Source organism: Anser cygnoides, chromosome 1 (genome assembly GCF_040182565.1).
Source record: "Anser cygnoides isolate HZ-2024a breed goose chromosome 1, Taihu_goose_T2T_genome, whole genome shotgun sequence".
Lineage (NCBI taxonomy): Eukaryota > Metazoa > Chordata > Aves > Anseriformes > Anatidae > Anser > Anser cygnoides.
In genome coordinates, this window is record NC_089873.1 from 17,197,078 (window position 1) to 17,210,346 (window position 13,269).

Below are 13,269 nucleotides of genomic sequence, written 5' to 3' on the forward strand. Positions count from 1 at the left end.
CTCCAGAGACTAGCATAGAAACATGCCTATTCTGTTTGCAGAAATGAGGCATCTTTGGATCAGAATTGCTAAGAAAAACAGTAAAGTAAAGAAACAAACATGGATACAATTGAACTCTAGTCTTTGAGGGAAATTTAAGGTTGCGAAAGATTAAAGCTGTGCCTGCCTAACCCATAAAAAGATAAGATAGATAAGTAACAGTATTCAGCAACTATACAACTGAAAAAAAAAAAAGAATCGAATGTATTTTGTTATAAAACGTTAGATGCAATTTGATTCAAAATTTTCCTTTTATCTTCAATGTCTCCTTCTGTTGACATGTCGAGTTTTTCATTTCTTCATCAAGAGTATTCTGAACTACTTTCTGTCTATATTGGCTCAATCAAAAAGGACTAAAGCCTGAAAATGTCTTACCCAGAATACCATGAAGTAAGAGCAGCCTTTATAGGAATAGTCCAGGCCATTGATCACACACAGGAACCACGTGGAGGTCTTGATACCATTACAGGCTGGTATGATATACACCAACACAAGGTCTGCAAGGTATTTAGACAGGAAGGGAATTGAAGCAAATGGCTCCCTGGTGCAGCTGCCTCAGCCTAGATTTCCAGGCTGATTGCACAGGGGTCAGCCTGTCACATCCCTGTGGGGTACTGCTGGTGGGATGGGTGTCCTACGAGCAGTCTGTTTTTCTGGAGCACAAGTCCTGTAAGGAGCGGCTGAGGGAACTGGGGTTGTTTGGTCTGGAGGAGGCTCAGGGCAGACCTTAGTGCTCTTTGCAACTGCCTGAAAGGAAGCTGTGGGGAGCTGGGGGTCGGCCTCTTCTCACAGGTAACCAGTGACAGGACTAGAGGGAATGTCCTCAAGTTGTGCCAGGGGAGGTTCAGGCTGGAAATGAGGAGACATTTCTTCTCAGAAAGAGCAGTCAGGCATTGGGACGGGTTGCCCAGGGAGGTGGTGGAGTCACCGTCCCTGGGGGTGTTCAAGGAGAGGTTGGACATGGTGCTTAGGGACAGGGTTTAGTGGGTGGTAGGGGGTGGTTGGACCAGGTGATCTCGAAGTGCTTTTCCAACTTTAACGGTTCTGTGATTCCCTAGAGACCACTGCACAGATCCAAGGCTCCCTGCTCCGTTATGGCCGCCGCCAGCTGTAGCGCGGAGGCCACGCCCCGCCGCCCCCTGACTGCCCCGCCCCGCCCCGCCCCACCGCCGCCGCCCCGCCCCGCTGCCGCCGCCGCCATTCCGGACTCTGCCCCGAGCGCCCTCCCCGGCTTTCCCTGGCTGCCATTGGCCCCCTGCGAGCCACCCGGCAGTACTCTCACTTCTGGTTGGCAGGAGCCGCCGGGCCGCCTCCTGGGGCGAATGAGGAGCGGGGTTGTTTGAGGGTGCCAAGATGGCAGCGCTCAGTGCCGTCCCGGGGGGAAGCAATGGCGGGGAGTGAGCCGTGAGGGCGGGCCGGGGCCGCGGCGCCGCGGGGCCGGGGGATGAGGTGACGGCCGCCATGGCGAGCGACGGCGGCAGGAAGCAGTTCTGGAAGCGGAGCGGCGCCAAGGTGCCGGGCAGGTGAGGGGCGGCGGCGGCGAGCCCGGGGCCGGCGGGCGGGGGCTCCTCGGGGCCGTCCCAGCGCCGCCGCCGCCTCCCGAGGGGCCGGAGCCGCCCGGAGCTGCCCGGGGGGGCGGCGGGAGGCCGGGACCGCCTCGCTGCCGGCCCCTGCCCCGGCCACACGCCTGGCTTCTCTGTCGGGACTCACTTCTACCCTGTCGCTGTCTCCTCTGTCCTGACTTTCCCCTCTGTCACTGTCCTGACTGGGAAGTTGGCGTGGGGCCTCGCGGTCCCTCCGCTGTTTGGCTGGTGTCAGCTCGGGGCCCGAAGTATTTCGGCATCGGGCTGCTCTGTTTGGGAGGTCGCGGGTTGTCTCAGCAAGCTGCGGTTGTGAGCCTGGGGAAGAGGGGGCACAGGGGAGATCTCATTGCTCTCTACAGCTGCCTGAAAGGAAGCTGTGGGGAGCTGGGGGTCGGCCTCTTCTCACAGGTAACCAGTGACAGGACTAGAAGGAATGGCCTCAAGTTGCGCCAGGGAAGGTTCAGGCTGGAAATGAGGAGACATTTCTTCTCAGAAAGAGCAGTCAGGCACTGGGACGGGTTGCCCAGGGAGGTGGTGGAGTCACCGTCCCTGGGGGTGTTCAAGGAGAGGTTGGACGTGGTGCTTAGGGACAGGGTTTAGTGGGTGATATTGGTGGTAGGGGGATGGTTGGACCAGGTGATCTTGGAGGGCTTTTTCCAGTCCTAATGATTCTGTGACTTCTGTCAAAAAGCTGATCGTGGGTTAATAAAGAGTAGCTGAGTTAGCCTTGCCAGTGTTAATCTTGCCAAACACCTGAGTTAGCCTTGCCAAACACCTCCAAAAAGATTCTTCATAAGAAACAAAGGTTGTCTCAGCGAGCTGTGGTAATAACTTGTGTCAAACAGTTGATAGTGGATAGATAAGGGGTAGCTGAGTTAGCCCTGCCAAATGCCCTCGAAAAAATCCTTCATATCAAACCAAGGAGTGATGGGGATAAAAAAGAAAAAGGAGCGTGGTTAGAAAATAGATGTAAAAAGTCTTTTTTTTTTTTTTTTTTTTTTTTGCTGCTATAACAGCAGGTCTTCTACAGTTCCGTATGGTCAGCTGTTTGGATGGTGGATGGGAAACTTTTACTTCTAGGTTTTTAGCCAAATACTGTGAAATTTCAAAGTGACAGAAGGGGACTGTAATGATTCCCAGCCTCTCTGGCCGTGTTCTATCAGTGAAGGTTAATAAAGCACCTTGAAAAAGTAGTCTTAAATGAAAAACTTTTTTCCTTTAGCAAAGCACATACAAACTTGGAAAATCATGAGGATAATGAGTACCTTTACAAAAAAAAAAAGCTATTTTCTAATGGAGTTTCAATTTGAAGTTGTTGAATCCTGTTACAAATTTGCAAACTGTATTATATTTACTCAGTGATCAAGGCATGATACAGTGAATTGATGGGTTCCCATTTTCTTTATGAATTTAAATAGTTGTGTCTTGAGACTAAAATATGGCTATAAAGCTATGAAGTGTGTTTTCCTACATAGTTTTCAAAATATTGTTAATTTCTCAACTTTGCTTCTCAAGTGTGAAGAGTAGAACCAGCTGTTGTGTAGCTGAGAGCTACAAACGTATTCTCCCATTCAAAATTTTCCAGGAAATATATCCCCAAAATGACATTAACTCTTGTTGATACTTACAATTATGTTCTCTGCTCCCATCCCTGACCTATTCTCACAGTGGGGTAATTCATTTTCTTACATTCCTTTTTGTACAGATGAGATGTATTCTTGGTTCTCAGGTAAATGATATAAACAACAAAGCTACCGTTACTTGAATGCTATAGGAAATAATCCTGCTCATCCTTTAATTTCTTCCATTCTCAGTTATCCATAAGCACTCACTGGCGGTGGTTTTGTTTCTCTAGTTATAAATGGACTTTTCTGGTCTGACTGTTCTCGTCTCTCTGAACTTCTTGTTCTGTAATTTCACAAAGTTCCTGCGGGGGTAAAACGTGTTTGACTCTCCTCGATTGCAGAGGGTCTGTGAATGGTTGGAATTGATTAATTTGCAGCCTACTGCAGGCATGCAGAAAAATGAGCAAGCTGTGGAGAATGTGTTCTTGTATTTTGTGGCAAGGAGAGTATTGATGTTGCTTTCTGTACAGGTGGATTCTCTTCATGTCCGTTCATAATGGGCCTGAAGGAAAAGGCAGATTCTCGAGGCTGCAATGGGAAGTTGGGCGGTGATGCCTGACCCTCGCGTGATCGTAGAGCAGAAGGGAGTGCAGAGACTTTACCACGGAGGGCACAGCACATAGCTGTGTGGGAAGCCTCGTGCTGGGTTGACTTTTTGTATTGCATGGAATTAACGTAAAAAAAATTCAAGAGTGTATAAACCACCACCCTCGGTCATCTCTAGGGTTAATTTCCCAGCTGTCAGTATGGCCTCTTCAGTATAAATCCAAGTCTCCTCAAATTTGTTATGACCGCAGTCTTTTTGGCATGGTTCTACCTCAAATTTACAAAGGTTGGACTTATTTATATTTATGGTCTTGAGATTGATTTTGATTTGTCAGGAGGGCATGTTTGCCTCCTGTAATGTGGTTTTCAGTACAGATTTAGGCAGGTGTTACTGCTGCGTATGATTTGCTTCTCTCACAATCGGAGTTTTTTATTAATACTTTTCAGTACAAGGCTGCATGTAAATATTGCCGGGATTTCCGTGGAGCTTTTTGACTTATAAAATAAATTTGTAGCTGAAATCTGGGAGGAAATGAACTTGTAGTTTGTAGAGTTTTATTACTCAGGGTAATACGCTGTTTTGTATTATTAGATGTTGTAGTAGAAAAAAATCTGTCTTTGGAAGCTTATTTATTTCAAAGCAATTGTTTTTACTGCTCTTATGTTCTCTAACAGGGCATCTTTTGCATGCTATTTTTCTTTAAATTGTTCAGCCTTTTGCTTTAGTGACTGTTAAGAATTGACTGGTTGGTTTTTGGGGCCACAAGTACCCAGAGAGGATGAAATCTTTACAGACAATTCTTTGAGAATTTTTGTTTTATTTTTGGCAAGAGATAAATGAAGAAGTGATAAATCAGAAAAGAGAAAACATACACTGCTTTTGAAATGTCTTATTATGGAGCTATCTTTTTTTGTTTTAATTCCTGTAGAAAACAATAATTTAATGTAAGTTACTCTAGGCCTTAAAAAAGTGTTCCTGTTTGGCATATCTAAGATTTTTATTGAGTTACTTCTTAGTACATGCTTCAATTTCAGCTGCATTGTTTTCAGTTGTATAGGGGATCCTTTGAAGTTGAAGACTGCTGGAACATTTCAGTTGTCTTCATTAGTGATTACTTACTACACACTCTCTCCCTTCTCCTTCAGTATCCAACATGTGTACGGAGCTCAGCATCCACCTTTTGATCCACTGCTGCATGGAACGTAAGTTAACCTAGTACTCAAATATTTAAGGTGATTCGGATCTCATCTGTCTTCTCTCCTCCTTCTCTTGTCTTCTTTTTGTTGGAAGATGGTTAATCTTCCTTTTTCAATCTTTGTCATAATCTTAACTTCTCTGTTCTGACTTCTCTTTTGTGACTTCCTGATGTTTATCATATTGCGAGTAGCAAATAAGCTTTTCAGTGTCTTGCTTAACATAGATTGCCGACTTTTATTTGTTTGTAGTGCCTTAAAAATCTATGGTAAATACTAATCTTTATTTAGCAGGTGACGCTTACAGGTGTAAGTGGCTTTTCTGTATGCATCTTTCTGTTGATAGACTGCCTATTTTTTTGTGTGCGTCCATCTGTAAAAGAATAGAATCAGATTATGGTGTAGATTAATTTGAGGCAAAGGTGGGCATTTTACTTGTGAATGAGAAGACAGCAGGAGAGATTTACAGTGATCTAAAGTTCATTGACTTAGATCATGATTATTAGATAGCAGAATATGATGTTCGTGAAAATGGCAAAAATATGAAACATCATTAGTAACCAAATAAATTTCATGCTAATAACCCAGAACTAGTGCAAACGTCTGTCTTCATGTCTCTTATGGTTGAGGTGTTCAGCAAAATACATTATTGCGTGTTGACAGCTTCTGCTTTTTTATTTTTGAGAGTGGGGAAGCTGGCTTGACGCCTCCTTTAGCTGAAATCTGATGTGATTGCTCTGCGTTACAGTGAATGAGGACAAGTGCCAAGCTAGGGAGTGATACTTGGTTCGTCTGTCTTGTACTGTGTCTTGGCAGAGGGACAAAAGGTTAGGAGCTGATAGGGCATGCCTGGACTGGTAACTGGGGGAATTATCCTGACTGGCAGAAGAGCAAAGTTCTGAAGCAAATTCATGCTGGAGTGGCTGATTGGGGAGGAACGATAGTGGTAATGAGTTTTAAGGTGAGACTTGATTTGTTTATGACAGTGATTATACTACGTGATTGCATGTGATGGCTTGGGACTAGGCCTGATGACTTGATTACCGCTGCTGTGTTATTATGCAGCAATTGCATGGAAAGGCCTGAAACCTCTGTAGGAGCTCACAAAGCAAGAGAACTGTAACGTGTCCCATCTCGTAAAGGATTCCAGTAGTAGTCCTTTTATTTGACTTTGAGCTTTATTTATTTATTTATTTTGAAGACAAGGGAAGGAAGGATTTGTCCAGTTTGCATTCAAAGCTAGGAGGAGTCAGGTTGTTACCTGACGTTGTTCTCAGGAATATTCTGCTGTATTCTGTCAGGGTTGGACGTAACAGCAACTTGAGTGGAGGGAGATAAATATTTGCTACCTATATAGCGTCAAGCTGTCAAGCACAGACTTCCGTGTTTTTATTTTTTTTGCCCTGTCTGTAGTGTGCTGCCTATTCCATTGCTAGTTCTCTAAACACTATTTGTTTTTAACAGCTTGATAAAGCCAGGATCAAAACCGCCTACAACTCCGGTGAAACTAAAGAAAGTCAGCACCTTCCAGGAGTTTGAAAGTAACACAAGTGATGCTTGGGATCTTGGGGATGATGATGATGAACTCTTAGCAATAGCTGCTGAAAACTTAAATACAGAAGTGGTCATGGAAACAGCTCACAAAGTAATTCAGAATCACAGCAAGTTACAAGAACAGCATAAATTTCAGGAAGAACATCAACAGGAAGAAAAACAAGTAGAATCTGCAGAGCTGACTTCAATTGCGTGTGGTGATAATAGGCTTGTTAAATCAGTCAGCGAAGGTCATACTTCGACTTCATCAGGTATGTTAAGAAATGAATAGAAATGTTGAAAATAGAGTGAGGAAAGCTATAAAATGTGCCTTTTAGGGCATTAACCCCTTCCCAACCTTTACCACAGGTAAAATTTATTAAGTGATATTAATTGATTTGAGGGAAACACTGGACTCCATGCTAAACCATAAAGCATGTGCATGAGAAATACATGATGAAGAAAGAATAACTACTCTCCATTGTTTTCAGACTCAATAAGTCTTTAATTTTTGTAGGAAGCTACACTATTGAATGTGTCTTAACACTTAACTGTACCAAGATGTATGCAATTAATATTTATACTATTGTAGAAAAATTGTTATTAAAATGCCACTGAATAACATATATTGAAAAACTGGAGAAAAACTATTCGTATAGTTGGAATGTTCATCCTTATGTAATCTGTTCTGTATTTTAATTAATTTTAAAATAACCAATTGCAATGATTTCCCAGTTTATTTTTTTAGAATGGTGAGAGAGATGGGAACAGCTTTCAGTAGCACAGAGATGGTAGCAATAAATTAGCTTTGCTGTTAGTGCGATCTCTAATTGATGTGTTTTAATTGTGGAACACTGCTTGGAAGAGGATTGCTTCTCCTGTTAAATCCAAGTAACTTGAAGTTCAAAATTGTGTTATGCTTGAGCTTATATTTCCCCCAAACAGAACTTGGTTTTAAATTTAAAAGTTCAATTCAAGTAGTCGTTTTACTAGCTAAGGCTAACTATTTTGCTGCTTTCTCCCTTCAGATAATGCTAGTGAAAATTCTTCCATGCAGAGATCTCAGTCTCTTCCACAAACTTCCACACCTCCCCTGGTGAGTGGAGTGGCAGACTTCAATACCTCAGTTACTCCTGCATTAACTGAAAGAGAAGCATCCCGATTAGACAAATTTAAGCAGCTACTCGCTGGACCCAACACAAATCTTGGTGAGTATTTCTTGTTTAAGCTATGAATTCCTTCTAAATCACTTGGAAATTATAAAACTGTGATTGTTGTACTATTTTACCTGATGGTTTGGATCTAATTCTTTCAGCATTTAGAATTGATCTTGCAAAAGAAGGATAAAATATTATTGAATGGTTGTAGGAATCATGCTTGTAACATTCAAGTTGCATGCATGCTACTAGTAAGTAGAATGTGAGGTGGTTTCTTGTTCTGTCTCACATGATTTCTTGTTACTGGACAAATTTCAGGGAAAAAAACAAACCGTGAAGTATAATTACTTGTGTTTAGTATTAAAGCCTGACTAAAAAATCAGCATGTAGTGTAGGAATGATTCTTATGCTTAAAAATATGAATGTGAAAAAACGTTTAGGAATAGAAGTATTACTGCTTGTCTACTCAGCGAGCATTCTTCATGTTCAGACTGATACAGTAGTTCTGTGTCTCATCCGTGAATGCTGACAACATGTTAATGTGAAAACAAATGAATGTGTTGTCGGATAACGTGACTGTTGCCTTTGTGCACTACGTTTTAGTAGCTGATGAGTAAGTGGAAGTGCTGAGAGGGTATCGTAGAATCAAATGGCTTTGTATCCAAAGTGAAAATCTGAGCAAGTAGAAAGAGAGTGTACTGTGTTTGGAGAACTTGGCCAGGCACTTCGGTGTAGGAGTTTATGTCAAAACAATAAATAAAATGACTTTGAGTTAGACAACTGTGGAAGATGCCTTCAGGAAACTCACGGAAGGACATAGAAACTGCGTGTTTGCAGTTCTTGCATTAAGACTTCCCTTTCCTCTAACTGCCATGAGCCTTCTTCAGTGTAACAATATAATATAGCCCAAATTGTGGCTTTTTTCCATTCTGTGATGTGTCTTATTGTGAGATTGATGCTAGCAAGGCAGAACTATGGAAACAATGTTAACTAGACCAGACTTAACACTTCAATGAGTTATATCAATTTCTTATGCAGTGCAGTTGTGAACTCTGAGGTGTTGAAACAAATTGCATATTTGCATAAGCTTGCAAATGATAATCAAATATCACTTTTGCTTCCTTTGATCTGGCTGATGTTATGTTTTATGTGATTGTGACTGACACAAACTTTTTTTTAAAGAGTTTTGTAATGGTAGAAACCTTGCTTACAAAGGGTTACAAAATCAGAGGGAAGACAAGGTTTAATTTAAACCTACCCGTTTCACTTTTGCTGCCTAACTTGACTGGAGTACTTCCCTGTTAAATGAAATCTAGGAAATAAAGTAAAATATTTTAGGAGTCGAAGAAAATATCATCCCTTATTAGGAGTACAGTCACTGTGACTATGGTGAGAGTGTAATCAGTGTTGTGAAAACAATTGCTGTTTTTAGAATGTTGCAGCTGGCTCATTCTCTTTCGCATGTGAGTGGGGAGGGGTGTTTGTTTATCCTGATGGACTGAATTAGTGGTCAGTCATTGTGGGGACATTTCAGCAAAAATTTCTGCTCATTTCTGCATCTTATAGTAGTGTTGGCCTTGCTTGGAAACAGCAGTAGTAGCAATAGCAGCAGCAAAGTATCTCTGATTTTGTTTTCTCAGTACGTTTTGCATGATGTTGAGAGAGATTGTGACAGGTCTTTTCAGAGCGATACAAAAAAGATAATCTCTGGACTGAAACAATGTCGTTGTGCATTTTCAACTGGAGGCTTTTTTCCTCATCGTAATGTGAGAAGTCAACAGAGACTATGAACACAAAGTAATACTAAATTAGTAATTTAAATCCTTTCATTCACACTTGAATAATAATTATTTTATGAGAGAATGTAGAAAGCAATGTTTGTCACATATGTCAACTAAAGGTTGTGAAAGTGTTTTCTCCCACCATAAAACTCAAGAGTTCTCAGAAACATAAATTATACATATAAATTTGGAAGTGAAGCTTATTTTAGCCACTGAGGTCCAGTAATGGATTTTGGAGTCAGGATTTGGTCCATAGCTTGTTTTTAAAGTTGTAGAAATAGGTTCCATCAGCCCCATCATGTTACACATTGAGGAAAAATAATATACCAGAAATACATTTTAGTCAGAAATTGAATACTCTGACAGTTATTCCATAAATATATGATGACAGAGCCATTCTCAAAGTTTCTGTGGACAGTTTTATACAGCAGGTAATTACCATGTACAAATAGTTGCACACAAGCTAGGAAAGGAAGGACCCCCTTCCCCCCCCCCCCCCCCCCCCCGAATTCTCAGAATTCATTCTTTTAGATCACTTAACTCTTATTTGTGAACAAAGAGGCTATTTCCTTGGCTCAAAGTGTCTTCAACTCATTTCTAATGTTTTGTACAGCTGAAATAATAAACTCACTCTTGTAATTTATGATTGCCCTTGTAGTTGTTCTGAGTCTTCTTGTAAGTCCTCCTAACCCACTTCTCTTGCAAGTCTGGCAAGTATCTTTGTTGTTTATGTGGCAAACAGATGCAAACAATATGCCTTTTTTCCACTTGGCCCTTCTTATTTGGCTATTGCTCTGGTGTTATTACCTCTAATAAGAATGGGGAAAGTATAATTTTGAATTGGAAGTTAGGAGTAGTTAGCTATATGTAAAACAAAAACAACAACAAAAAAATACAAGCAATTCCAATTGAAATTATGTTATTAGGTATATGACTTGCGCTGCAAGAGAGAAGCATGGCAACACACCTCCAGGTACTAATATAATGCAAAGAATGTGTAGCTAATCTCGTACAGTTAAAAATTACGAAATGAAAGCTGCTAAACAAGCTGAATCATGCTGCAGCAAGAAGGGCTGCTGGAAGAGGCCTGTTGTAAGAAGCAGTTCTGGTTGGAGAACACCTTGAGGACAGACCCCTGCCAGTTAGATCATACTTAGGTATACTGGGTGCAAACTCAGGAAGCAGGATGGGGCTGGAGATGGCAACACAGCTGTGCTTAGCACACAGCTACGGAATAGGTGGTAGGGTCAATGCAGCCTCCCAGTCATGGTACTGCAGGCCAGATGACTGAGAGAGAACCATTCACACTAGTTATTTTGTGTAATCTACCCATGCTCGTTCTTCCTTGTAGTTGGCCCGAGGTAGATGCACTTCATGTCAAGCCTTGCCTTTCCTTGTAGTGGACCTTGTTTTAATGACTGAAGATGGACTCTTGGTTTTCAGAATCTTGCAAACTGTTGCTTTAACAGGAGTGGAGGGGACTTTCAACAAAGCAGCATAGGGAGGTTAAGAAGTTTCTCAATTTTCTTGCCTCCTGCAGTTTTGAATCACATGTAGTTGATCACATTGGTGTATATTCTTCTTCCAGTTTGTTGATATATAGCATAAAAGGAACAAAATCTGTCCAACCCCTGCTTCATGTGACATGCTGTTAGTCACATCTATCTTCTCAGACTGTTGTCGCTGAAAGGTATTCTCTCTGATTCCTGTGTTAGGCAGCTTATCTGCAAAACATGCTTGCATTTGCAGCTAAGAAGCAAGAATTAAAGAACACACAAAAAATACCAAAGGTCAGTACTTTATCAGTAAGCTTTGGAACAACTTTTTTTTCTTTAATTAAGTATCTTCTAAAAGAAATCAGTGCAGAATATCCTTAAATGGTTTCTTATGTTAATTGCTTTCTGCAGGATTAGTATTTTGTGTTCCTATTTTCCATGCCTTGGCTTAATAACTTGTGGTTTCACATAATAATCAGCATTTATTCTGATTACTTCTTTAGTAGGATATTTCAGTTTAAAAGTAATAATTTATTGTTATCACCTAATTAAAATTGAAAATAAGTTCTTGAAATTGTTTCTGAAAGGATTTTGCGTAGTTTGTCTCTGGAAAACTTATTTCTCCTTTTGTCAGGATACTCAATTGACGTGTTAGTCATTGCATTACATAATAACTATTCACATAGTAAAAAATCATATTCCTAATCTGAAAAGTTTGCCATGTTTTTGTTTTTTGTTACTGACAGTTGTCCTTATGATTATTTATAATCCTTTTTATGGTAGAGTTCTTAACTTGCATACGTCCTATTGTGCTCTAATATCTTGGTTATACTGGAAATCTGTGTCATCTCTTCATTATTTTTACTCTTTTACACAAGAACAAGATGCCAACATTTCTTAATAGGTGTCTTTATTCTGCTGAGGTATCTTTTCATTTGTTGAAAATCTCTGCTGATGCCCCTCTTCTTACACTTCAAGACAATTTTGCTGTCTTCTACTAAATACTCTCACTTTCTGTATGCCTTACTTTTAAGTTTTTGTGTTTTTGTATTTTTCTTTTGAAAAGGCTGACTGCAATGAACAGCTACTATTTTTGGCCCACAGTGATTTAACTTAAAAAGATAGCCTTTTGGCTATTTTTCTTTCATTTTTTTTTTCAGAGTTTCATTTTGTGTTTTCTATCCATCATACACACTCCAAAATTTACGTTATGCATATTTAGTCTGTATTTAAATAAATCTAGAATTTATGAGTAAATATAGTAGCTACTATGTAGATAGTTTCAGTATGTCTTGACTTGTCTCGGTTTCAAGAGCTAAATACTATATAAAAGCTATTAAAAATGAAACACTTTCAACAAATTACTGTTTAGTTATTTTCCTTCTTCATCTTGTTAATTAAAATCTCCCCTTTCTTACATGTTCTTGCAGGTGTTAGCAACTCAATACATTGCTGTATTTAAATGTTTTTCATATTTCTTCACAGTAGGTGAGATGAAAGTGAGGTCAAACAGTGTTTGAACAGTGAACTTCTGTGCTTCCTCCCTCTCCCCTTGCACCACCGCCCCCTGTGTGCTTGTCATGGGATGTACTGTTAGGGCTTTTTAACTGCTGCTCTGTATTGGATCAGTCTTGATTTTTTTTTTTGTTAAACTTTTTCTTTCCTTTTTGTTTTTCCTCTGTTTCTGTAATGTCTCAGATCTCAGGTGTGTGTGTGTGTGTATCTAAATAAATCATAGAATCATAGATGATCTTTAAGGTCTGTTCCAACCCAAACCATTCTAATTCCAACCCCCTGCCATGGGCAGGGACACCTCCCACCAGACCAGGTTGCCCAAAGCCCCATCCAGCCTGGCCTTGAACACCTCCAGGGACGGGGCAGCCACAGCTTCTCTGGGCAGCCTGTGCCAGGGCCTCACCACCCTCAGAGTGAAGAATTTCTTCCTGATATCTAATCTAAATCTACCCTCTTTCAGTTTAAAGCCATTACCTGATTGTCCTATCAGTACAATCCTTGACCGAATCCCTCCCCAGCTTTCCTGTAGGCCCCCTCCAGGTACTAGATGGCTGATATAAGGCCTCCCGGGATCATTTTTTTTCTCCGGGCTGAACAGTGCTAACTCCCTCAGCCTGTCCTCACAGGAAAGCTGCTCCAGCCCTCCAGTCATCCTCCTGACCTTCCTCTGGACTTGCTCGAACAGGTCCATGTGCTGGGGGCCCCAGAGCTGAAAGCAGGGCTCCAGGTGAGGTCTCATGAGAGCAGAGCAGAGGGGGACAATCACCTCCCTTGACCCTGCTGATTATGCCTCTGTTAAT

The 13,269-nt window shown here is 41.2% G+C and overlaps 1 protein-coding gene across 1 annotated transcript in view; it reads left to right on the forward strand.

The window, feature by feature from the left end:
* Window positions 1–1,298: 1,298 nt before the first annotated feature.
* The window catches only part of TBC1D22A (TBC1 domain family member 22A), a 174,591-nt gene continuing 162,620 nt past the window's right edge, over window positions 1,299–13,269 (forward strand). The window contains exons 1-4 of the mRNA XM_048068471.2: window positions 1,299–1,562; window positions 4,940–4,996; window positions 6,452–6,792; window positions 7,549–7,728. Of these exons, the coding sequence (XP_047924428.2) occupies window positions 1,501–1,562; window positions 4,940–4,996; window positions 6,452–6,792; window positions 7,549–7,728 (640 nt within the window). The 5' untranslated portion in view covers window positions 1,299–1,500. The remainder of the gene's footprint in view (window positions 1,563–4,939; window positions 4,997–6,451; window positions 6,793–7,548; window positions 7,729–13,269) is intronic.